A 25,427-nucleotide genomic window follows, 5' to 3' on the forward strand; every position below is an offset into this window, starting at 1 on the left:
CTTCAATGACTAGGAAGCAACAATGGTAGAGGGAGCAACCAAGATTGCCACAACAGGATCTGTTTCAGTGTCAGAGGGAGCACCTAGTCAAGGTGATTGAAAAACAACTATGGTGATGGATCCAGTGAAGGAAGCTGGTCAGTTTATTGTTGAGCTGTGGCATGCGGTACATGTGTTGAGGTACCATCATGGTACAAGTGGATATGGATTGAGATATGTCTCATATGATGAAGTACAACTGCAGGATATACAGATTTAGATTGGGCAGAGAGTGCAGAAGACATGAAGAGCACATTAGGATGTTGCTTCAGTTTGGGTTGCTATGCTATCCTGGATGAGTAGGAAGCAGACATCTGTCGCACTTAACATTGTAGAGGCTGAGTATATTGTAGCTTGTTTGGCAATGTGAGAAGCATTGTGGCTTTGGAAGTTGCTCACAAGATTGTTTGACTAGGTGTTGGATACGACCTTGATGAAAGGTTGAAGCACATTGAGGAGTGATTGAGAATGCTACCCTCGGTTAGAAGGAGTGTTGATGTTGTAGCATCAAGGGAAAATATTCTCCCTAGGTCAAGGGTATTGACCTGGAGCCATGTAATGTGGCTATGGAGACTGGCCAGAGAGCATCAGGGCCCAGAGTGTTCGCCCGATCAGAAGGTTTTGACCATATTGCTAAGGGTTACATGGCTAGTGAGTAGAGTGAGTGCCTCATAGTATTGGGCAAGTGTTTTACCCAGTGTTGCGGGGGAGCGCTCCCCCCCGATCCCGCTCCCAATCCGCGCTCTGCGTGGGAGCAACTCGAAAGCGGGTCGGGAGCGTGCTCCCTAAATTTTTTTCGCTCCCTGCCTTTTCGGGAGCGTTTTGGCTTTTTTGCAATTTTTTTTTGTAGTAATGTTCAAAATGCAATTTTTTGAAAAAAACAAATAATTTTTGAGTGGGGCAGCTTAATGATCAAGTCTAGGCCCCAATATTGATATGCTATTCATGGTAATGTTAAATTCTTAAAGTAAAAGTGACATTTTCCTTAATCTTCATTTTCATCCTTTACTTAAATTTTTAACATTACCATGAAATGACTCAGGATGTTTGAGAGTGGTTTCAGCCTCATTGGATTTCATATGGAGAAAGTAGAATTTTAGATTTCATTCAAAATCCAGCAGACTTATCAGTTTTTTAGGATTTCAGGATTGGGGGATTGCAATGTTTCCATTGAATTTTGTCATGTATTAGGGTATGGAACTCGTATTTAATCAAGAGCACCAATCCCTCTATGTACCTTGATGTTAGTGACATTGGTTGTCGAACTCCTCTATCATGACCCTCCTAAAAATGTACGCATCACTCAAACAAAATCTTGACTTGACATGCTATGCTTTTTCTATCTTATGTTAATGCTTAGAGGGTGATATTAATGACAAAGATCCCTATACAGATATAGAGGTAATGACAAAGATACCTCTGGATATTAATGCTTAGAGGGTGATATTAATGACAAAGATCCTGATTTTCCAACAAGACTAAAAAATTAGACATTTCTCGTCGTGGCAAGAGGCCCAAGCATAAGAAATAGATAATAGATTTACTTCTCTTTTCTAGTTTCTAGTAGCTTTTATAACTATTGACTCTTTCATATTTATTATGATATTTTTTTAAACAATATATGACAATTTAAGTTTGAAGTTGGCAATTATAACTCATTAGTAATGAATTATGAATATAATGCTTCATGAAAGTTGAAAGTTGTTTCATTTCATTTCATTGTATAACATTTCATTTCATGTTAGATATTATTTGTTGTAATGGTTACACTTAGCTTACAAGTACAACTTTGGTGATCAATGATGATAAATGTTATATATTGAATTTTGAAAGCTTGAAACTTTAAGATTGATGAGTCATGAGACTCAATATGTTGTATGTTATTATGTTACTAACTTGTGGACGTGGTTGATGAAGATTATAACTTCTAGATGATTTTTGTTATATGGTTCAATCTATGTTTTTTTTTTTTTTTATATCTAATTCATTATTCTACATGTTTTTGTTGACATATATGTATCAAAATATAAAAAATATATATATTATATAAAAAACGCTTCGGGATTCGCTCCCAAACCGGGAGCTTCTGAAAATGTCGCTCCTGCTCCCAAGTAACATTGGTTTTACCATTCAAGTATCATGTGACGACATGAAGGAATGGTAAATTGGCCTAGGGTTTCACCATTGGTCAGGGATACTGACCTGGTTCCAAGTGACGACTTGGATAGTTGGTGACCTAGGACTAGTCTTGTGTTTACTCCGGTCAGGGGGTACCTGACCATATCGCCAAAGGGTATTTGGCTAGTGGGTGACTAGATCCATTTGCAAAGGATATTTGACTAGTGGGTAACTAGATCCTTTGCATGATGTTGATGCAGGATGCTTTCCACATGGTTATAGAATAGAACATGAAGTGGATGGATACATTAACATAACGGGCTCATTCAATCTTTTCTTGCGATGGATAAATTGTTCAGCAAATAAGACATATGATGATGTCAAGGTGAATAGCTCCCTAGCTAAGAGGGAATTTTGAATTTTTGGGTAGCTGTGGTCCATATTCCCTAGCTACTCAAAGTCGGCCCTAAAATGAAATCAAAAGAAAGAAATTTAAAATTAAAATTTTGAATTTAATTTGCCTCCAAAAGTCAAGTCGGCCTAGCAAAAGGACACACTGCTTGGGACATCCTGAATCACTATAAATAGGGCATTAACTCTCGTCATTTGTACACACACTCACAATTGATATTTCTCTCTCTCACTTGTGGAAGGACACTAAGGAGGCTGAGTTTCTAAAGCAGACCAACATGTGACCAGTGTTGACCTCGCATGTGTGGGTTGCAGCAGTTGACTGTTTGACGAAATTTTTCTGGGCAGTTTGACTTATTATCTTTTGGGCAGGTTGTTCCAGTTCCAGGCAGCTGCAGGAGGCCAAATTTCTGTCTGTTGACTGAGGTTGACCGAAAATCTGGGCAGTAGCAGGGATGCCAAACTTTGGCATGTTTGACCAGATATTACTTGTGTCGATTTTGTTGTCAGTTTGACTGGGAAATCAAATTGTACTTTCGCTGAATTGAACAATTTCTCCTAAGAAAAGATTGCTGGGCTTTTCCTGAGTTTTGGTTTTCCCAGGGTAAATTTGTGTCTCTTTTGTGCTTGGCTGTCTCTTTATGATCCTACTGACATTTTTGCATTATTGTTGAGATTTTCTATGTATAATTGCTTAATGATGCATGTGACATAATTTATTTTTTTAAGAAATCATTAGAAAGAAATTATCATATTAGAAGATCAGATTTCTCCAAGAAATTCAACACATATCTGGAAGCCTTGGCCTTGTGTTTACATTTCCATCATATAGGATAATATATAATAAATATTTATTACTTGCATGGCCTCACAAAAATTGCTAGGATCTTACAATTAAGTATTTGAGATGTCATATCAAGATTGACAAAGAAGAAAAGTCTAAGATATATTTGCAAGGCCAAATGGAAAGGAAGGCATAGGAAGGTATGCAAAGTTGCAAACGGATAGACAAGCATTATTTTGACATTGACTCACATGACAAGGTAAACAGAGATGTGTTGATCAATAGAACAACGTATCCTTTGGAGCTACAATTTGAGGGTTCAATCTTCAAGTACACTATTGTTATCTTCTTTTTGAATACAATTACTGGATCACTAGTTATACCTTATGTGGAAGGTCTCTCAGAGTATGTTAATGTAGGAGTGCTTGTTGATTCCAAAACCATGTGTACTAAGTTGCACGATATAGGGAAATGAGTACGAGTTTCTGAAACGGATACGGGTATGAAACGTGACCTCCCCAAATTTGGAAACGGGGGAATGCGTATATATATATATATATATACACACACCTTATGTGGAAGGTCTCTTAGAGTATGCTAATGCAGGAGTGCTTGTTGATTTCAAAACCATGTGTACTAAGTTGCATGATACGGGGAAATGAGTACGAGTTTCTGAAACGGATACGAGTATGAAACGTGACCTCCCCAAATTTGGAAACGGGGGAACGCGATATATATATATATATATATATATGTTAGGTCATGTAAGATATGTTATGTGCAATCATAAAGCATACATGATACATTATTACATTATGATTAAATTGTCCAATGTCAATGGATAAACTATAAGTCTCTAAATTTACATCACAAAAACTTCATGAATGATCACATAATGAAAGCAGCAATATCCAAAAACAATCTTGATAAATGAGGTTTATTATAAATATATATCCGAAATCACCCTTTATTATATATGAGGCTGCAAGTACAATAAAGACTGTGAGGCTGCAAGTAATATAGAGACTAAAGACTAATAGTCTTCAATCTTCATCCTCATCATAATCCTCGTCAAAAATAGAAGCAAAAGCATGCTTAATAGTGAAAACGCCCTAGTTGAAACCACTGCTCTCTTCCTCTTTTCTCCTTGCTAAAATCACCCCTTTCCAAGTGAAACAGCTTACTCACTTCGTGTGATGAGGGAATGTTGGCTTGAGGGGGCCTGACCCAGGTTCAACGTTAATTAGCCAAACAAATCCCTACACTACTGGCCCTTTCGACATCAGCGCGTGGAGCGCGGACCGAAGTCTCACCTGAAGCAGTATGGGGGGATGCTGGAACCAAGTTTCCGCACCTTGAGATGGTTGTGATGTCGTTTGATTCCTTCTATCCCTGCCTTCGCGCAGGTCGCTTTGCTCTAGGGCTTGCAAGACAAACCCTCTATTCCGGCCTTCAATACCTTCGCGAAAGTATACGATCGACCTTCGCGCAGCCCTAGCCTACTGCTCAGGTACTTTCGCGTTGCTAGAGCAGTGTGCTGTACAAGTTCCCCAATTAATCTAAGTGACTTGCTTATCTTATCAAATAGTTATAGTTAACACCGCGTAACCAGATATTCGTAAATGTGTCCAATTAATTAATGTAATTGCGGTCTTTCGTGCATCATATAAGCACAATAAAGGAAATTCATACATAAAATATCCAGATGTATCAACAGAACAAAGACAAAGAAATTGCAGAATATCTCTCTTTATTAATATCTTCCAAGTGTTTACAGACTCTGTCCACCCTGCGCACACAGCTGCAAGGGTCCGCGCACTCAGCTGCGGACTTCTACCCTAGGCCTCTGGGCACTCAACTGCAGAGTCTCGTCCTATGCTACGGCCCAAGAGTTAGACTTCTTCTTCAGAGCTATCTCTCTATTACTTTGTGTGTCATTGTCTATCTCCTTAAACTACTTAGAGCTTAGCTCTTTTTATACAATCCCATGGTCCGCGGACCATGGGTAGGTCTCTTACAGTCGAATTTACTTTACAAAACTAAGGGCGGACTACCCTTTTTGACCCATAATACCTTTGTGCTCCGCGACCACAAAATGCGGAGTCTTTACAATTATATTACAAAAATTGACTTAAACATGGGCTTTTAGCCCCAAAACTGCCCTTGGGGGATCCCGCTCCCAACAGGCCCCCAACACAAACATCGTGACTCGCCCTCGAGTCACTCAGTAGGCGCGGAGATCTTTGCGCAAAGCCCGTCCAGCTCGACCCGGATGACTGCAACTTTGGCTGTGCACTGAGCTGCTGCCTGCTTCGCATCTTCAACTGTCTTCTCGGTTACTGCTCTTGCGCTGTCAGCCTGAAGCTTTTGTTGCGTCGCTTGCAGAGTCGCAAGCTTGCCTTCAATGTTTCCTGTGACTGCGTAAGCTTCCTCTAGCCAGGGCTTTAGTCGCGCCTTCAACACTGCTTCCTTGTGCAACGTTGCGTCCACCTGTTCCTTCAACTGCTTGGCTAACCTTTGTGTCAGCGCGACGGTTCGCGCTGTGCCCTTAACTTCGTCATAGCGCTGTTGGAGTTTGCGCGCTTCCGTCTCTAGCCTCTGGATGTTTGGGTCCTCTTGCAAGCTGGTCAGGACCTCAAATGATTGCTCGAACAACTGTGTGCAGTCTGCTACTGCACTCTCCATCGCCGCGATTGCTTCTGTGACAGCGATCGCCCGCTGTTCCTTTACCTCTAGCGGTGTTGAAGGCTGGGCCCTCAACTGGAGCTCTGTAATCTATAGGTTCAACTCCAATTGAACCCGCGCCATCTCTGTCTGAGTGTCGCGCACCCCTGTGGCCAATTTGCGGATGCGGACCTCGACTGGCTCCTCCTCCGGAATGGCCAACTCTGGGACCATTCTGCATGCCTCCTCCACGACTTGGCCCCAGCGGCGATGGCAACATTTCTCTGTAGGGCCATCTGTTCGTTGATCACCTGGAGGGCGCGGTGCTTACGGGCCCTCAACTCTGCAATTACTCCATCCTGCAAGAGGTGGAGTGCTTCGCGCGGAAGCGTTGCCAGGTTCAGTCCAACTCCCTTCAAGGCGTTGACAGTGGGCCTGTCAGCCTCATTTTCCGTGGTCAGTGCTCCATCTGGCAGCACTATCGCACTGGAAGCCTTCGTGCGTAGCATATTGACAGCCTCTGACGTGCCGATAGCCAAGCTGGTAGACATCGTACCAGCTTGCGACGCGCGGGTCTACAACTCCTGCAGCCCGGTCTGGATGGCCCCTAGGATGATCTGCTACTGCTTTTCAAATTGCTGCAGGGCCTCCGTGGTGACATCTCTGATTGTGTCACCGATGTCATATAAGTCGCCCTCCGTCAATGTGATAGGGTCCAGCGAGGTCTTGGTCGCCTTGGATTTCTTTCTGGACCCTCCCTTCTCCAGCTCTCTCGGGCGCTTAATGCGGGTGAACGTCTCCTGAGGGTCCGCGTCATGCTGCTCTATGTCCTCATCTTCGGTCTCAAGTGAAGGCGACTGTGCGCCTTTGTCAGAGCCCCGCTTTGTGCCACATGTCTGTTTTCCTGTCCCCTTTCCTGCCTGTTCCGCTTGGGCCTTCTCAGCCGCCTCCTTTTTCCTCTTTTTGACTAGCTGTGCTATCTTCAGCTTGGCCTCTTTCTTCTTCTTCTGTGCGGCGGACTTGCTTCCACCCACCGCCAAGTCCATTGTAGCGCACCACTCCGCCGGCCATTTATCAAGCACCGTGTCGATGGCATCCTCTGTGGCCAGGTATGGCAAATTGTACCACTTCTGCGCAGGGTCCTTCCGCGACCTGATTGATATTCGATGAAAATCAGCTTTAAACTCAGCATAGCTCTGCAGGCTAGCGTATACCGTGGGCAACAATTGCGTCTTGCGATTGATGGCCATCCTGATATTCTTTTCCATCAAGATCCAAAAGATCTTGCTGTCCCTAACTCGCTTCGCGTCCTTGGTTGCCCACAGTGAAGCGTACTTTGCTGCTTCAGGAAGGCCTGGCGCAACCGAAGGGAACTCACTGTCCTCTGGTAGCTCCCACGCTACCAGCACAATCGACAGCAAGAGCCACGCGTAGTGGAAGGTCTTGCTTTGCTCTTGCGCTTCGCGGCAGTTCGCCAGGAACTCTCCGCGAAGGTAGTCCGACCAGTTAAATTGGACTCCTTTCGTGCACTGCTGTGCGAGCGCGACGACAGGCGCCGACACCTCGTCGGCGCGACACTTCTGCATCACCTTCCCTGCAAGGATTTGCATTGCCACCTTCACAGCAGGGTCGCAGATGCTGGAGATAGCGTACCCGCGCGACTTCTTCACTAGCTTGAATTTCTCCTTCATTGACTCTGCGAGCACTTGCTCACCACCCTTGCCGCCAAAGATCATTGCTGGATTCTTGCCTGTATACGGCAGGCGCGTTATTCTGTGAATCAACATATCGGTGATGGGTATCGGCTTCTCTAGCCACAGGCATCCATCATGCACCAAGCACAGTAGCTGCTTGATGACCAAAACTGTCATGGGGGTGCGGTTATAGTGCGACACCCAGAGCAGGTTCAGCAATCCTGCCTTCTCTATCCCCTTGAGCCACCTTTGCGGCTCCAACGCTGTCGTTCCTGTATTTGTATCTATGATGCGGTGCATCAGCTGTTCGGTTGCCAGGTGTGAGAACTTCTCGTGGTCCGCCAAGTCCCAATCTTCAAGCTTTAATATCGGCACTCGGGCCAAGTGTGGATCGTTGAAAGTAATTTCATCTGGTAGCAGAGGGGTTTGCAGGGGAGTCTTACACTCATCAATGTCCTTTGAGACCTTAGACTTCGGCTTGCGCGGAGGGACATACTCCGGCAACCGTGTAATAGGGTCCACACCCTGGGCTTCAACCTCCTCTACTTCCACTCCCGCATCCTCATCGTCCATCGGGATGTCTTCGGTATCCTCCTCCTCTGCTTCTAGGTTTATAGCCTTGCCTTTCTCCTAGGCAATGGGCTTTGGTGGGTTTCTCCTTGGTGACACGCGCACCGGTATGGTAGGCAGCTTGCCCTTCTTGTCCTTCACGGTCCCCTTGGTTGGGGTTCTTCGGTCTCGGCGATTTAGGGACCTCCACCAATACTTCAGCTACTTCTGCCTCTCTCTTCATTTCCTGTGCCGGATCCTCTACTACTTGCTTTGTATTGATAGCTTCTGGGGGCGCTGACATGATCTTCCGTAAGAATTCTTGTGTGTCCACCGGCAAAGTCGCAAATACCCCAGAAACTATTAGAAGCTCGTATTGCTCACGATTCATAGGCACCAGAGAGCTTAACAACTTGATTCTCAAAATGCCAAGTGTTTTTCGCCGGACAACCACTTGTAATTTATAGGGCATTTTGAATTCAAATCTGACCGTTCCCCCCAAAATCGGTTCATTAATGCTGGATTGGCGGCAAATTTTCAAGGATCTAAGCCATAAATTTCGTCTTAAATGCCGACCGCCCGCTCCATTTGGCCTCACTTTTGCCGTCTTGTCATGAATAGTGACTTTAACGGTCACTTTCCGGCCAACCTGCGTGATTTCTCCCTGGGTAGTGCAGCTCCCTCTGCGTTGCCGCGGACCTAGTGACACTTCCTTGCTTCGCACCATTCGCCAATCGCGCAACTCCCCAACTCGGGCAGTGTAGTTTATAGTCCCGCGCCTCCTTTCAGCTGCCTGGAGCACTAAGACTGTGCTACCTTCATTTAGTCACATGGCCGTACTGCCGGTGTATGGCTTCAAGCAACTGCCATTCACCTTTCCTGGGAAGGGTTCTCCATTCAATTTGACAAGCTGTACCGCTCGTCCATTGGTAATTTCCTTAATGACGTAGGGCCCTAACCAGTGCATCCTGAATTTTCTTGGAAATTTATCAAACTTACTATCATATAGCAAATCCAGGTCATTACCTTAAATGTGCGTAGCTTAATGTGTCGATCATGCCATGCCTTTTCGCGCTGCCTTTGGACCTGCTGGTGAAATCAACCCAAAAATCTTTCTTTCTCCAGTTCATCCAGCTATGCGAGTCTCTCCTCTAGGGCTCCGCGATCCGTCATACCTGTGAGCACTGCTATGCGTAGGGTAGGCATGATATACTCCATAGGTATTACTACTTCCACACCATAGACAAGCCTAAAAGGGGTTTGTCCAGTCAACTTCTTGCATGTCGTTCGATAAGCCCACAGTACTGCAGGTATGCGTAGGTCCCAATCACTTCGCTGAGCATTGCAAACCTTGGTCAGTGCGTTTTTGAGCACTTTGTTGAACGCTTCCACCGTCCCGTTAGCCTGTGGGTGATAAGGTGTACTCTTTTGGTGGTATACCTGAAATTCCTCTGTCAGCGCGCTGATCATCTCATTCAGGAAGTGCGTACCACGATCACTCATCAAGATCTTTGGACATCCAAATCACGTCAGTACATGCTCAAATAGGAACTTCACGGCAGTCGCGCCCGTGCAATCCTTCACCGGCTGCGCTTCTGCCCAACAAGTCAAATACTTTGTCGCGGTGATAATGTACCTTGCTCCTGTCTTTCCTTGTGGCTGAATGGGTCCTACAAAATCTATCGCCCACTTTTCAAAGGGTTGCAATGTCATCTGTGGATTCAAAGGCATCTCATCCCTCCGCAATGGTTTGCAGTCCTTTGAAACACATCGCACGCCTTGCAATATGCTTTTGAGTCTTGATGAAGGGTTGGCCACCACAAACTTGCGCATAGAATCTTCTGCCCAGTTGCTCTTCCTGCATAATGGCCTCTCGTGGCGTCCCCATGAGCGTCCGCGAGGATGATGCTTCTTTCGAACTCAGGTACATACCGTCGCAATATCTCATCAGTCCCCATTTTGTACAGATGCCCAACAATGACAGAGAAATCTGCCGCGCACACCACTAATTCCTTCTTTTGCTGGACAGTGTATCCTTCCGGTGCAGTTCCTGTTGTTAGGAAGTGTATTATATCCTCAAAATGACCATCCGCAACGCGCACTGCAAATAGCTGCGTGTCAGGCAATCCTTCTTCCAAGTTAATAGGTTCCTCCCTTGTTTTGATGTGCAATAGATGGTCTGGTCCTGCGTTCAATCGTCCAGGCTTCACAACCACTTCAAAATCATAGTCCTGGAACAATAAGAGCCACCTGCAGATTCTCCCCCCCCAACACAGGCTTATTGACCAGGTACTTCAGCGCGGAGTGATCCGTACACATCTTAAAGTGATCTGCGTGTGCATACACAATAGCTAGCCCTTCGCGCTTGGTGGTGAAATAATTCTTCTTCGCTTCGGCCAAACGCACGCGCGGATCATCTTGCCCGTCATACTTGTCTTTCATTCGCATCTTTGGCTTCCCAAAGCGAGTTCTCATCATTCTCCTACATTCACGCCAATCATCAAAGCTTCCCTTATGCGTACCCCACCATCTTGCGGCGGTAACGCACAGTGCCCAGTCCAATGCCTGGAAGTGTTGCTTTTCTGGTACCTCCCTTTCAAATGCATCCAAAAAGATATCTACCTCATTCAGACCATCATAAGTAGGCAGATTTCTTACCTTTGACGACACACAATGTAGCGATCGGGTCATCATGTTGCAATTCAACGTAGTTACTTCATGTAACCGATTCTGCCAGCATTCTATTTCTTCATCGGAGTTCGAAGTGCAGGAACTCTCATGATCCCATGTAATCCGTCCATCCGCGATGGGATTCACCCAATCTTGGTCTCGCGTTGTTATCTTATAGATATAGTCCAGGTCGTCATCACTCTCATAATCGCAGACTGGTTTAGTATAGTGCGATCCTTCAGCAGGATTGAGGGGTACTATTATGCACAACGATTTCTTCTCAAAGATCATCTTTCGCTTCTTCAGATTGATTACCCTGTTCATATCAGTAGCCCAGTCAATTCCTAGGAGCGCAGGATAGGGATTGCTGTCATCCACTATCTCTATTACTTCAAAATCAGCCAGCGCGCTCGCTCCCTCAATATCCATGGTCACCCCCTACAGCCGCCCCATGGGGATGATCTTTTGCTGATTTGCCATCCTTAGCTGAATCGGAGACCATTGCAACGCAGGTCTCCCCATTCGCTCCCAAGTCTGCTTCGGTAGGACATTCGCGTTTGACCCCAGGTCCAAAATAACTTGATCCATTTCATACTCTCCTATTTGCGCGGTCAGTCTCATCTCCTGTCCCGTCCTTGTTTTATGCTTGCCAATCTTTCGTACTACGCGCGGCTCACCCGACGCAGTTCCAACGCATCTATTGATGAGCTCTTATAACCCTTTCACAGCCTTACTATCACGCAGTAACTTCATACAGGTCTCCAGGAAAGTTGTGAGCATAGAGGGGTCCATATTCTGCTCAGGCTTGTCTTTGTTTCCAGATGTGGAGGCCTCAACAAAGCTCTTCTTAGCTTCCATGAAGGTTTCACATGTGCGCTCCAAATCAAACTCAGCCTCCTTCGCTGGAGCTTTGCGAACCCATGTACTGTCTTCTGGCTGTTTCCCCTTGTCATCTCTTGTCACGACTCCACTTCTAAGCACTATATTTATGTTGGAATCCTCCTTGCGCGGCTCAGATCTCATCATCTGCAGGTTCTGATTCGGCGGAGGTGGTTGCGCCCCTTTGTCATGTATTCGAGCTATCACCGTAGGACAGTCTTCTGTTTCATGATCAAACAACGTGCACTACTTGCACGACAAATGCGTTGGATTAGTGCAATCGCGGGCATAGTGTCTTGGTCCTCCGCAATTGTAGCAAATCTTTCGTACTACGCGCGGCTCACCCTACGCGCTTCCAACGCATCTATTGATGAGCTCTTGTAACCCTTTCACAGCCTTACTATCGCGCAGTAACTTCATACAGGTCTCCAGGAGAGTTGTGAGCATAGAGGGGTCCATATCCTGCTCAGGCTTGTCTTTGTTTCCAGATGTGGAGGCCTCAACAAAGCTCTTCTTAGCTTCCATGAAGGTTTCACATGTGCGCTCCAAATCAAACTCAACCTCCTTCGCTGGAGCTTTGCGAACCCATGTACTGTCTTCTGGCTGTTTCCCCTTGTCATCTCTTGTCATGACTCCACTTCTAAGCACTATAATTATGTTGGGATCCTCCTTGCGCGGCTCAGACCTCATCATCTGCCGGTTCTGATTCGGCGGAGGTGGTTGCGCCCCTTTGTCATGTATTCGAGCTATCACTGTAGGACAATCTTCTGTTTCATGATCAAACAACATGCACTACTTGCACGACAAATGCGTTGGATTAGTGCAATCACGAGCATAGTGTCTTGGTCCTCCGCAATTGTAGCAAATCAACTGTCCTCGACCTCTGCTAGGTCCTCCTCCGCCTTGGCCTCGTCTGCGCGCCTGAAATCCTGCTGTTCTGCGGTGCCTGTACAAACTTCTGTAACATGTGAAAATTATATGTGGCATGTTTTCCGGCTACTTGACAGATAGCGCACCATAATGCAGGCCCCGCGCTCGGTCTTGCTTGAGCTTCTGGCCTTAAAGGCATCGGTCCTCCTCCTGTAATATAGTTTGCAAAGATCGGGCAATGGTCTTTGTCATGACTCTAACTCTTGCATTTCAAGCACCATACCTCCTCGTGCACCTATGGTCAAACCGTTCTGTCCTGCTTTAGACTTTGCATCTCAAGGCACAGATTCTTCAGCTGCGCATGGATTTGCTGAACTCCTAGATTTGGATCTTCCATTGGGGTTTCATGTAGCCTCATGGCAATCTCCAAGGCCTCTGCCTGAGTTGTTATCTTCTGCTGTGACAGTGCACTCCTCAAGTGTGGTAGTAGCGAAGCTACAAACCTTTCGCGATGCTATCCATTTGTCAAATTCATGTTGGCTTCGCGGATTGTACACTTCAACCTCTGATCTAGTTCCCAAGGCGTCTCACCTGGTTGTATCGCGATCTCTTTGAAGCCCACAATCGATTGTGCCTCAGATATAGGCCTACCGAATTCTCTATTCAGTGCTGCTTGGATGTCTGCCACTCGAGTATTCGGGTTATCGTTAGAGTACGTATTATACTAGGTTAGCGCGCGATCTTGCAGAGCACTATCTAGTGTTGCCTTCTTTATATGATCATCTGTAACACCCTGAGCTTCCCATACAACCCTCACAACGAACTAGAATTGGTCCGGGTCTTCCTTTCCCAAGCCTTTGAACAAAGGCAACTTCACTATATTTGCCATATTGAACTACGGTGGAGGTGGAGGTGGTACGGGTGAAGTTGGAGGTGGTGTGGGTATTCGCGGGAATCCTTGTCTTATTAACTGAATAACACTTCGCGGAGAAACCTCCGCTATCCCTTCTTCGTAACCTCGCGGAGGTGAAATCAAGGGACTATACTCCGGACCCTTTTTTCCTTCATTCCTGTAAGTTTTTCCGCTTTGCGTAGTCCCAAACATCAAGGTAGCTACATAACCCGTTTTTTGCACAATAGCATTTTAATCCAGGTATTCAAAGATTTTACGTACTTACCTCGCGGTCCTTTGAAAAAGCGCTGCTCCGCCTCGCTGTAGCTGACTGAGGTGTCGACCGCGAATTCAGTCACAAATCCTCCTATGACACGATCGAGCCAATGATCGACAGTGCGGGCGATCTTATCCTTCGATGCTTCCAACCTTCGCACTAGCTCCGGGGTCCACACAATAGGACTGTCAAGTTTCCACCTTCCTTGGCTATTTGCTAGCTTCGTGATCCACTCATATAGCTCAATAGGGAAGGAATAGAAAAAGATCTCGTGGATCTTTGCATACATGTATTTCTCCAACCACTGTTCCTTTGTCAGTCGTGGGTTTCTGTTCTCTTGTGCCACGAATTCATGGATCTTTCTATCCAACTAGTCTCCAATCTCCTTCTTAGTTGGATTCCAGTGATACGACATCACACATCTCTTATGCAGATTCTGGTCCGGCAATGGAACCATTTGTTGGCTTGAGGGGGCTTGACCCAGCTTCAACGTTAATTAGCCAAACAAATCTCTACACTACTAGCCCTTTCGGCATCAGCCCGCAGAGCGTGGACCGAAGTCTCACCCGAAGCAGTATGGAGGGATGCTGGAACCAAGTTTCCGCACCCTGAGATGGTTGTGATGTCGTTTGATTCCTTCTATCCTTGCCTTCGCGCAGGTCGCTTCTCTCTAGGTTTTGCAAGACAAACCCTCTATTCCGGCCTTCAATACCTTGGAAAAAGTATACGATTGACTTTCGCGCAGCGCTAGCCTGCTACTCAGGTACTTTCGCGCTGCTAGAGCAGCGTGCTGTACAAGTTCCGCAATTAATCTAAGTGACTTGCTTATCTTATCAAACCAATGTTACTTGGGAGCGGGAGCGAAAGCGGGGAGCGGGAGCGAAAATGGGAGCGGGAGCGACATTTTCAGAAGCTCCCGGTTTGGGAGCGAATCCTGGAGCGTTTTTTATATAATATATATATTTTTTATATTTTGATACATATATGTCAACAAAAACATGTAGAATAATGAATTAGATATAAAAACAAAAAAAACATAGATTGAGCCATATAACAACAATCATCTAGAAGTTATAATCTTCATCAGCCACGTCCACAAGTTAGTAACATAATAACATACTACATATTGAGTCTCATGATTCATCAATCTTAAAGTTTCAAGCTTTCAAAATTCAATATATAACATTTATCATCATTGATCACCAAAGTTGTACTTGTAAGCTAAGTGTAACCATTACAACAAATAATATCTAACATGAAATGAAATGTTATAAAATGAAATGAAATGAAACAACTTTCAACTTTCATGAAGCATCATATTCATAATTCATTACTAATGAATTATAATTGCCAACTTCAAACTTAAATTGTCATATATTGTCTAAAAAAAATATCATAATAAATATGAAAGAGTCAATAGTTATAAAAGCTACTAGAAACTAGAAAAGAGAAGTAAATCTATTATCTATTTCTTATGCTTGGGCCTCTTGCCACGACGAGAAATGTCTAATTTTTTAGTCTTGTTGGAAAATCAGGATCTTTGTCATTAATATCACCCTCTAAGCATTAATATCCAGAGGTATCTTTGTCATTACCTCTATATCTGTATAGGGTTCTTTGTCATTAATATCACCCTCTAAGCATTAACATAAGATGGAAAAAGCATAGCATGTCAAGTCAAGATTTTGTTTGAGTGATGCGTACATTTTTAGGAGGGTCATGATAGAGGAGTTCGACAACCAATGTCACTAACATCAAGGTACACAGAGGGATTGGTGCTCTTGATTAAATACGAGTTCCATACCCTAATACATGACAAAATTCAATGGAAACATTGCAATCCCCCAATCCTAAAATCCTGAAAAACTGATAAGTCTACTGGATTTTGAATGAAATCTAAAATTCTACTTTCTCCATATGAAATCCAATGAGGCTGAAACCACTCTCAAACATCCTAAGTCATTTCATGGTAATGTTAAAAATTTAAGTAAAAGGATGAAAATGAAGATTTAGGAAAATGTCATTTTTACTTTAAGAATTTAACATTACCATGAATAGCATATCAATACTGGGGCCTAGACTTGATCATTAAGCTGCCCCACTCAAAAATTATTTGTTTCTTTTAAAAAAAATTGCATTTCGAACATTACTACAAAAAAAATTTGCAAAAAAGGCAAAATGCTTCCGAAAAGGCAGGGAGCGAATGTTTTTTTAGGGAGCGCGCTCCCGAGTTGCTTCCATGCGGAGCGCGGATTGGGAGCGGGATCGAGGGGGGGGAGCGCTCCCTCACAACACTGTATCAAACAATTATAGTTAACATCGTGTAACCAGATATTCATAAATGCGTCCAATTAATTAATGTAATTGCGGTCTTTCACGCATCATATAAGCACAATAAAGGAAATTCATACATAAAATATCTAGATGTATCAACAGAACAAAGACAAAGAAATTGTAGAATATCTCTCTTTATTAATATCTTCCAAGTGTTTACAGACTCTGTCCACCCTACGCACACAGCTGCAGGGGTCCGCGCACTCAGCTGCGGACTTCTACCCTAGGCCTTTGCGCACTCAACTGCAGAGCCTCTACCTATGCTACGACCCAAGACTTAGACTTCTTTTCAGAGCTATCTCTCTATTACATCGTGTGTCATTGTCTATCTCCTTAAACTACTTAGAGCTTAGCTCTTTTTATACAATCCCATGGTCCGCGGACCATGGATAGGTCTATTACCACCGAGTTTACTTTACACAACTAAGGGCAGACTACCCTTTTTGACCCATAATACCTTCGCGCTCCGCGACCACAGAATGCGGAGTTTTTACAATTATATTACAAAAATTGACTTAAACATGGGCTTTTAGCCCCAAAACTGCTCTTGGGGGATCCCGCTCCCAACAGGGAATGAGGCGAGACTCTTTTTATAACTTGCGAGAGCCACCTAGAAACATCCATAAAATCTTTTAATCACAAAAAAAACACTTTTTCCGGAAACGTTGCCATATGGCCTTGAAATCCTTTTCAGGCCGTGCTGGGACATGTTTCATCCTTGTGAAATGTGCCAATATGGCCTGAAATGCGTTTATAGGCCGTACCATACGCGTTTCCAAGTTTTTGTTTCGTTTTTTGCCCGAAACAGGTTCCTGCCCAACGTTTCCTGCAACATAGCATGTGTATATTCTACATGTCAAAGCATGTTATGCTGCAAGTGGATATGAGGATATCATGCAATTTGTCAATTTTAAAAGATATAACTTGCAAATGATAAGTCAAACATGAGGGTCTTACATAATTCCAAGGTCAATCAGGGGTATATTGTTTTTCCTATTGGTGGATTTTATGTTTTTTTGCCCATTGATGGATTTAAATAAGAAAATTATTGGCTTTAAATAGGTTGCCAAAGGTACCAGCCCCAGGGATCTTCCAGCCTCCCATACAAACAATTGAAGTCTCAGAGCTAGAGGGATGAAACACAGGATGAAATTCCGTAGAAACTTTAAAATTTTCTAAGCCCATGCAAATTCCTAATGACATGATCGAATAGATGAGCACAATCCCCATTGTTGTAATAGTCTCCATGGAGATTCATTGGTACTCAGCAGATTGTTACTATGTTTTTTTGTTGCAATGAGAAATTAATATTATAGTTAAGCTTTTACTTCTTGGTTTAAGTTTGTGCAAAGCCTGTTATTTTCTGATAAGTAATGTTGGTGACATGCTACTTTCTATTTCTATTGCCTGTAGCGCTTTTCATGTCACTGTGAGCATGAAAATCAGGTATATTCTCATCATTTTTTTATGCTTGGTCAATTTTGAAGGCCATTTAAGATGAGCTATATGAACATGCATGGAATATGATGGATGCTGTTTTTTCCCTTAACAGAGAGATCGTGCGTTTAGTTTTTTTTCCCTATAAAATAGTTTTGATTTAATTCTCTTTAAAATGGTTCTGTCTTTTACCTACATCTCATAGTTGTTAACCCTTCTATTATTTTTGATATTAAAGGTGCTGCTGCCCCTTGTAAATGTTCCTATGATTGACTATGCACTGGAGTGGCTGGCTTCCGTTGGTGTTGAGGAAGTCTATATATTTTGCTGTGCTCATGCAAAGCAAGTTACAAGCTATTTGGAGAGGTCTCACTGGAAATCCCAAACAAACTTCATTGTCAGAGCTATTGAATCAAATGATTGTGTTAGCGCTGGGGATGCCCTGCGTCATATTGATCAACAGAATGTGGTATGTTGTTCTCTTTTACTTTTGTGCATGATGTAAAATAATATCTATTAGGAGTACCCCTTGTCGCTCAAATATGTCATGCATTTCATTTATACATAGGGAAATACCTATTTTACACTCTTTAAAGGTCATAAGTTGGTTGAGCTTTTAGCATGGGATATGAGCTTTGAGTCTCTGACAATTTCAGCTCTCTTTTATACAGTACATGGCATTGGATGCACCATTTTTAGAAGAATTTGTTTATGCAGATATTCATCTTTTCAAACTTTTTTCTTTCATTGTCACATATAGTGCATATGTTTGGTGCCATGGAAAAAAAAATATGTGCACTAACTTTGGGGCACATCTTCAAGGTCCAGAGGACTTTTTTGGTGGTTGTTGGTTTCAGAATTTCCTTGCATTTATGATAAGTGTGTGTACAAAAAATGGGATGAAGTATAATAAATAATTCAATGTACCTGAGGCCATATGTCACGACTCATGTGTGATGTCTTGTAAATTTATAATGTACTTTTCAAGTGGCAAGGTCTGGAACATAAAAAATGAAGAATTGTGTAAAATACTTGTGGAATTGTAACTCTTAAGTACCTTTGTGCTGTAGACCATAGTGACTGTCTATGTGAGGCTGTGCAACTAAGATGGAAAATAACTCTTAAACATAGAGTAACCTCTTTTCAACTACCTACTAGTCTGCTGGCCTATGTTGTATCTTTATCATTGGTGAATACTTACATTGCATGATGTTTTGGCTCTAGAAGCTATAGCTTACACCGCTATGGAATTACGTTCTAACTTCTTATGTGCTTGGTTTTCTCTTTATCAAAAAGGCATGCTGCTAATGGCTGAGCTCGAGGGCTGTATGTAACTTCTCTGTTTTGTTAGTAAAGAAAGTTGTAAGTGCACAGTGAAAGGAATTTTCCGAATTTTTGCAATTACAGAATCTTGAAGGTATGAGAGTTGTTAGCATTATTATTTGCAAATGCCTTCAATAAATGATGGACACATTTTATTATATATTTTCATGCCCATGGGTTTTCTTGGACACTTTTGATCACATGAGCAGATAGTGATGTGAGGTCGGTAATCTTATGAAAGATCACAGCTAAATAATAATAATAATAATAATATTAATCATCATCTAATTAAGGTCACAGCTTAGCTGAACACCAAACTAAACAATGAGACCCCATTATTTGTGTGACAAAGGACCCCCTTCATCCCGTGATTTCACTGCTTAGCCTATGAAAGTGTGCATACCCTACCCTCATCCAGATTTGAGCTTGTGACCTCCAAGGAGGAAGCCCATGTTTTGGATGTTCCTATTACAAAATGAGCTAGATCACTAAATGAGGAAAGGCTAGATAGGGTTGAGTCACATAATTGTGCTCAAAGGAAGGTACTCACAATAACGAATATGATATTATGCATGAATAACTAGTGCATTTATTACAATGGAGTTTGCTTCCTTATATATCATTGTTCACTAAGCAAATCATTTCCACTTTATGAGTGTTGGATAGACTGCTTTACACAAAAAGTGAACATTAACATATTTGAAAGTCATAAAGTAGCTTTATTACATAGTAAGCTTTTTATCCTAAAAGCTCTCACACTCCAGAAACGTGTACAGCATAGGAGTCTTTATGTCATTTCATATTGCTATCTTGTACTTTTCTATGCTTTCTTTTAGGGGTTTCTTCTTGTACTGCCTTTCTTTGGCCATAAATTTTTGCTGTATTTTCTAGTCCCGTTGACCAATTTTGGTCTTTTGAGGACAGCAATATAAATAATACAATGTACGTGAGGTGATTTATAACGTGTGATGCCCTTTAAACATATAACTTACTTTTTAAGTGACAAGGTATAAATCTGAATAATTAAGTTTGAAAACTAATTGTGGCCTGGTAGAGTAACTGTAACTGTTAAGAACCTTTGTTCTGTAAACAATAAGGATTATTGCTGTGAGGGTAACTAAGATGGAAAGTATCTCATACATGGAGCAACCTCTTTTCAATTCTCTATTAAGGTGCTGGCTAATGTTGTATCTTAATCATTGGTGAAGGCACACATCACATGATGTTTTGACTCTTGAGTCTAGAAATTATAGCTTAACATAGCTATAAAATTATGTTCACTTCTAACTTCTCATTTGCTTGGTTTTATCTTCAGAGCATCTGGCACTGTTGCCTATGGAGAACCCCAAGGGGCTGTATTTTACATTTCTGTTTTGATGGTAAAGAGAGTTGCAATTACAAGTGACAATTGCATGGTGGATGGATTATTCAGAGTTTTTGCACATTAAAGAATCTTGAAGGTATGAGATAAGATAAATAAGATGTGTCTATTAATGTCCAACAATTGACCAAAGCTAGGTCATTTGTTGGACATTAATTGGACTATTTGGTGCAAAAGTGTCGATACAAAGTGGAAGTTATAAGGCCACTCCTATAAAAGAAAAGGCAAAAGCAAAGCTAATAAATAAGATTTAAACTCTAATGACTCGAGGGAAAATTGGAATACAATGTTTGGGAAAGGGTTCCAACAAATAGCATTGAGGCTCCAAATGTCTATCGACCAAGGAAGGAGAGGGGAGGTTGTCCTATTGTGAAGTATCCATTGTCGAATCCGCATCTATGCTACCTTCTAAGGCTGAAGAAGAGAAACTCTAGATAAAGCACTAGCTATAAGAGATGGAATTGGTTAGAGAACTCTCTCTATCTATAAGAGGTGGTGTGCTTTTGGGAACTAGAGTAAGTGCATTGTTTGCAGGTCTGGATTAAGCTGTGTTGAGATTTAATAAGTCAACATCTTGACTGGGGTCTTGTTAGCAGGGGTTAGAACTACTCTAGGTACTAGAGGAATAGGGAGGAGTTATGTCGCATTTTGAACAATCAATAAAATTGTCTTTGTATTTCCTAATTTCGGGGGCATCTAAAAACAAAGTGCTCCTTTGTCTTATGCTTTTGTTTGTTGCAAATTCAAGATAGTCTATCCTTCTATGGAATCTAGGGTTCACCTTCTACCTGAAGTTAATGAAGGTCCACTTGGAACTGACCTGGGATATCTTGAGCCTACATCCAATGTTGGAGCTTCTGTTAGTTTTTGTAGCATCAGGCAGATGTTCTAGTCTCGACTTTGGTCAGAGAGGCTAAGAAATACAAGATCTCCAAAACCCAAAAAAGTTTTCAAGAGAAAACACCAAGAAACAACTCAATTAAATTAATTGATTGATATTTAAAAATTGCCTAAGTCGAACTTAGGGAAATCACTTAATTAAAGGGAATTAATTGAGAAATGTTAGAATGCTCTAGAAACTCACATGGATTGAGTTTGAGATGATCTTAGCCATTGATGGAGATCTAATCGTGGCCATTGGTGAGCGAATGAGAGATTATACGAGCAGGATATTGGGGATGGAGATAGACACACCAGAGACACATCGAGTGAGAGTGAGATCTAGGTAGATCGAATTTCCCAAAGAACAGGGATTCAGTGCTAGAAAGAATTTGAGCTAAAGATCAGTAGCAGAGATTAAGAAGCAACAACAGAGTGATTCTGGAGGATGTTTCCAGTGCTGGAAGAGGTAATAGAGAGAGGCTGAGTTATTCCACAGGAGGCTGCGCAGGAGCTTGCGTAGAGCCTCAAGGAGATAGTTCTCTTCAACTAGGGAGGAAATCAATTCAGTTGTTGGAGGATGGAATTTTCACCAGGAGGCCAAGAAAATAATTTCCAGAGGCAACAACAGGTAGGACGTATGATTCAGAGGCAAATCTGGGCAGTGAGTTGAGAGACTGCGTAGAGGGTGACGCGGAGACTTCCGAGGGCTAGTTTATGAATCTCAGTTGAGGTTGAATTGCTTGTGGAGAGAGAAATTCTCTCAGATAATTTTGCCAGTGATTTCTCAAGAGAGGATCGCTAGTTTGGCATCCAATTATTGTACTCATATTTTACTGTTGCATATAATAAAATAAACCCTCATCTGCTGCACCAGTTTTCCCACATTGGGTTTTTCTGGGGACTTGTCCAAAAATAACGGTGTCATTTTATTGTGTGTGTGCTCTATTTTCTCAGTTCCAGTTTATTTTCCCCAGCACATTTTATTTTTTGGTGAAAATTGCAGTTGTGATTTTATTCATTGTTTGCCGTAATAACAAATAATCTGCACATAATTATATTTAGTTAGAAGAATAATTTCCAGTTGGGCAATAGTGAAAATTTCATAGCTTCTATGGGATCTTAATGATGAGGCGGCCCCTTAGCTCCATGAAATGTTTTACATAAAGGCCATCTTGGGCTTTGACCTTCGTGGAGGGGTGATCCAACTAACTCAAATATATTGCTTGTAAATATTTTCCCTAATAATCTCATCCATCTCTTGCTTATTAGGCAGAAGGTGGCCATGCACATCTAAAGAGTACTTGAATAAGGGACCATCAGTATACCAATTGATTGATGGAATGGAAAACCATTGAGATCTAGCGGTGCACTCTACCTTCGGGGTTTGGAATAGTGAATGGCTATTTGAAGAACAAAAGGAAAAGTATGAATACTTATTCTAACAGCCGAGTTAGTAGAACTCTGAAGGTGATGCAACAACTCTAGTATTCTGATGACGATCTCTATTTAGAAGGGTTGTGCCACAAACTTTGCTTCAAAGATGTTGGAAAATGTAACTAGGTTTGGTATTCATTGAATGTATTTGTGTCATCTTGTAATGTACTTGTCAACAGAATAAAGAAAAGAATTATTATTATTTTATTATTATTATGACTTATTAAAGCATGGGTTTCATGCTTGGGTCACCATGTTTTAGGTCAAAGTCCCCATTGAGGACTTCTAGGATTTATTCTGAGTCAATAGAGTCATTGTACTTTTAAAGAGACCCTCCTTGGGCTTTTTGAATCATGTAAAAAGTTTAAGTATTGCGTCAGAAATGAATTTTGTTGTCCCCACACCAAGTCAGCCTTAAGATGATCAAGTCGGCCTCAAAGGAGGCTATTCGACCTCACCAAGGGACTATAAATGAAGGCATTCAAATTCCATTTGAAGGACTCAATCTCACAAGCAAGTTCGATCTCTCTTGAAGTTGGAAGAAGTGTGAAATAGGGGAAGAAGGAGAAGGAAGTGTGAGTTTGGTCTAGGAGAAGGAGAAAGGGAAAATCGAATCTTTTGTGCAACTATCTCTCTCTCTCGTGCCATAGATTGGAAGATCGAAGTTCTCTTATTGATGCCGTAGCCAGTTGCCATATGATGCCATAACCAATTGCCGTGTTGATGCCGCAGCTAGTTGTCGTGTGATGTTGTCACCTCAAGAAGCTGTATTGGGCCAAGATCGAAGGTTCTAAGTGAAGAGCGAAGTCTTTCAGTGAAGATAGAAGTATTTAAGGCAAGATCGAAGTTGCTGGCTCGAAGAAAATGTTGCCGTTGTTGCTGCTGCTAGGTCAAGAAGGATCATCTGCAAGTAAGGAAGAAGGCTGACTTGGTGTGGAGGAAAGTTTGTGTCAAGGTCAAGAGTCTTGGAATATCTCCAGAAAACTATTGAAGGAAGAATTACTGACTGGGTTTTCCCCTCGAGGGGGGTTTTTCCTTGACATAGTGCCTATATCTGGTGTCCATTGTTTTATGTGCTTTTGCTTTGGTAATTGCTTGATGAACTAAAGAAAGAAGATATAAAGAAAATTGAATAAGAAGTCAAGAACATCACAAGTAATTATCAAGTATAAGAAAATCTTTCTGCCTTTCTGATTTTCTAACATGGTATCAGAGCTTTGGCGAAGAAAGAAAAAAAAGGCATTCTCAAGCACTTGATCAAGGAACCATATCAGAATGCTTCTGTGATTTTGATATGGCTAATTTCATGCTTCTATAGATTTGGTTGTACTTGCTATAAGTTGTGCAGGTACACAAGCTTCAATACGGTGAAGATGCTCGTTGATGTGATAAGCATGACGATGATGATAATAACTTTGATGAAATGGTCGAAAGCCATGAATGATTCTCCGATAACGAAAGAAAGAAGCTAATCTCCTTGGGGAAGCCTGAATCGAAGAGACCCCTCTAAGATTAAGAGGGAGTTTGGAAGAGATGCTCCCTGGTGGAGAGGGAGGGCATAGCTTGGTTTTGATTAAAGAATGAATTTCAGAGGTTATGTTACTGCATGAGAAGTAGTAAAGAAAAGTGTATGATTGAGGAATCTTCTATCAGAGATTCAGTTGATAGTCCTACTATGAAAAGTTGAGAAGCAACATCAAGATCCCGAAGGTTTGTATTTGATTATGTGCATATGAAAGTATATTATTGATTGGGGTTGTGTTTGTACATGTGAATCTCTTGAAGATGTTTTTTTTTTGTGTAAGTCAGATGTTTATATTATAAAACAAAGTATAGTACAAAAAATCTGCAAAAGCAGATGGAAAGCAGGGATGTACAGTGAGCCATAGCTTATCACCTGCTCAGAGAGTTCAACAAAAAGAAACTGCAAAAAGCACACCGCGCAGGGTGGCCCGATCTGAGCTTGTTCCTAAAAACCGAAACTACCGAGACATTACAGTTCATGACAATAACAAAGAAAGACTAAGGCCGAAACACAGAGAAAGCCGAAGTAAACAACATAGGGACTACCCTAGATAAACTTGCCCATTTGACTGATGGTGTCCAGACCTATCTCCCGAACGTGACGGTCCACCTTTGCTTGCATGGCTGCAATGGATTCGTTCTCCTGCACCTCAGTTGTGGCCGGCTGCGGAGTCACGGGAGCTGGGTTTACAGTATCTCTCAGTAGCCTGATGAGCAGAGTCAGCTTCCTGTTGACTGTCTGAACAGCCTCATGCACAGTGGAGATTCGGCCATCCAGCGAGCTGTTGTAGTCAATTATTTTTGCCATTTGAGCCTCCGTGAGGTTCACCTCAGTCACAATATGCTGCTTCTCCTTCTCGATCGATTCCAGAGCTTTGGCGATGAGAGTCTTGGTTCGCCAGCTCTCTGCCTTTGTTCTAACAAACTGAGTTGCCCTTTTCGAGGGGGTTCCCGGGTCCTTCAACCAATTCACCTCCTCTGCAATCTCCTCCTCCGTGCGCCCTTCTTCCTCCTGCTTGGCTTTGGCCTCAAGTTCCGCGATTTTTCGTTTGTTCTTAGTTGCTGTTCGGGTTTCATAGCCTCTCTTCGCCTCCTGAAGGTCCCAATTTGCAGCAGCACAACGACACCCTCCCGCTTCCATATCTAACTCCCTATGCTCCTCCCAGCTAATGCTATTACCGTTCACGGTTGCGTGCTCGACACTGTGATAAGAGACTGTGAGGAAAACAGGGTGGCTGCCCTCTGCTTTATAGTGTTTTCGCTTG

The 25,427-nt window shown here is 42.6% G+C and overlaps 1 protein-coding gene across 1 annotated transcript in view; it reads left to right on the top strand.

Moving 5' to 3' along the window:
* LOC149167775 (uncharacterized) overlaps positions 1–25,427 on the top strand; it is a 381,496-nt gene that overhangs the window by 43,363 nt on the left and 312,706 nt on the right. Inside the window, 1 exon segment of the mRNA XM_089433143.1 lies at positions 17,857–18,087. Within this exon segment, the coding sequence (XP_089289269.1) occupies positions 17,857–18,087 (231 nt within the window).

This window comes from Pinus tabuliformis, chromosome 5_1 (assembly GCF_031772625.1).
Source record: "Pinus tabuliformis cultivar Carrire ecotype Pingquan chromosome 5_1, CPIR1, whole genome shotgun sequence".
In the NCBI taxonomy this organism is placed as follows: Eukaryota; Viridiplantae; Streptophyta; class Pinopsida; order Pinales; family Pinaceae; genus Pinus; species Pinus tabuliformis.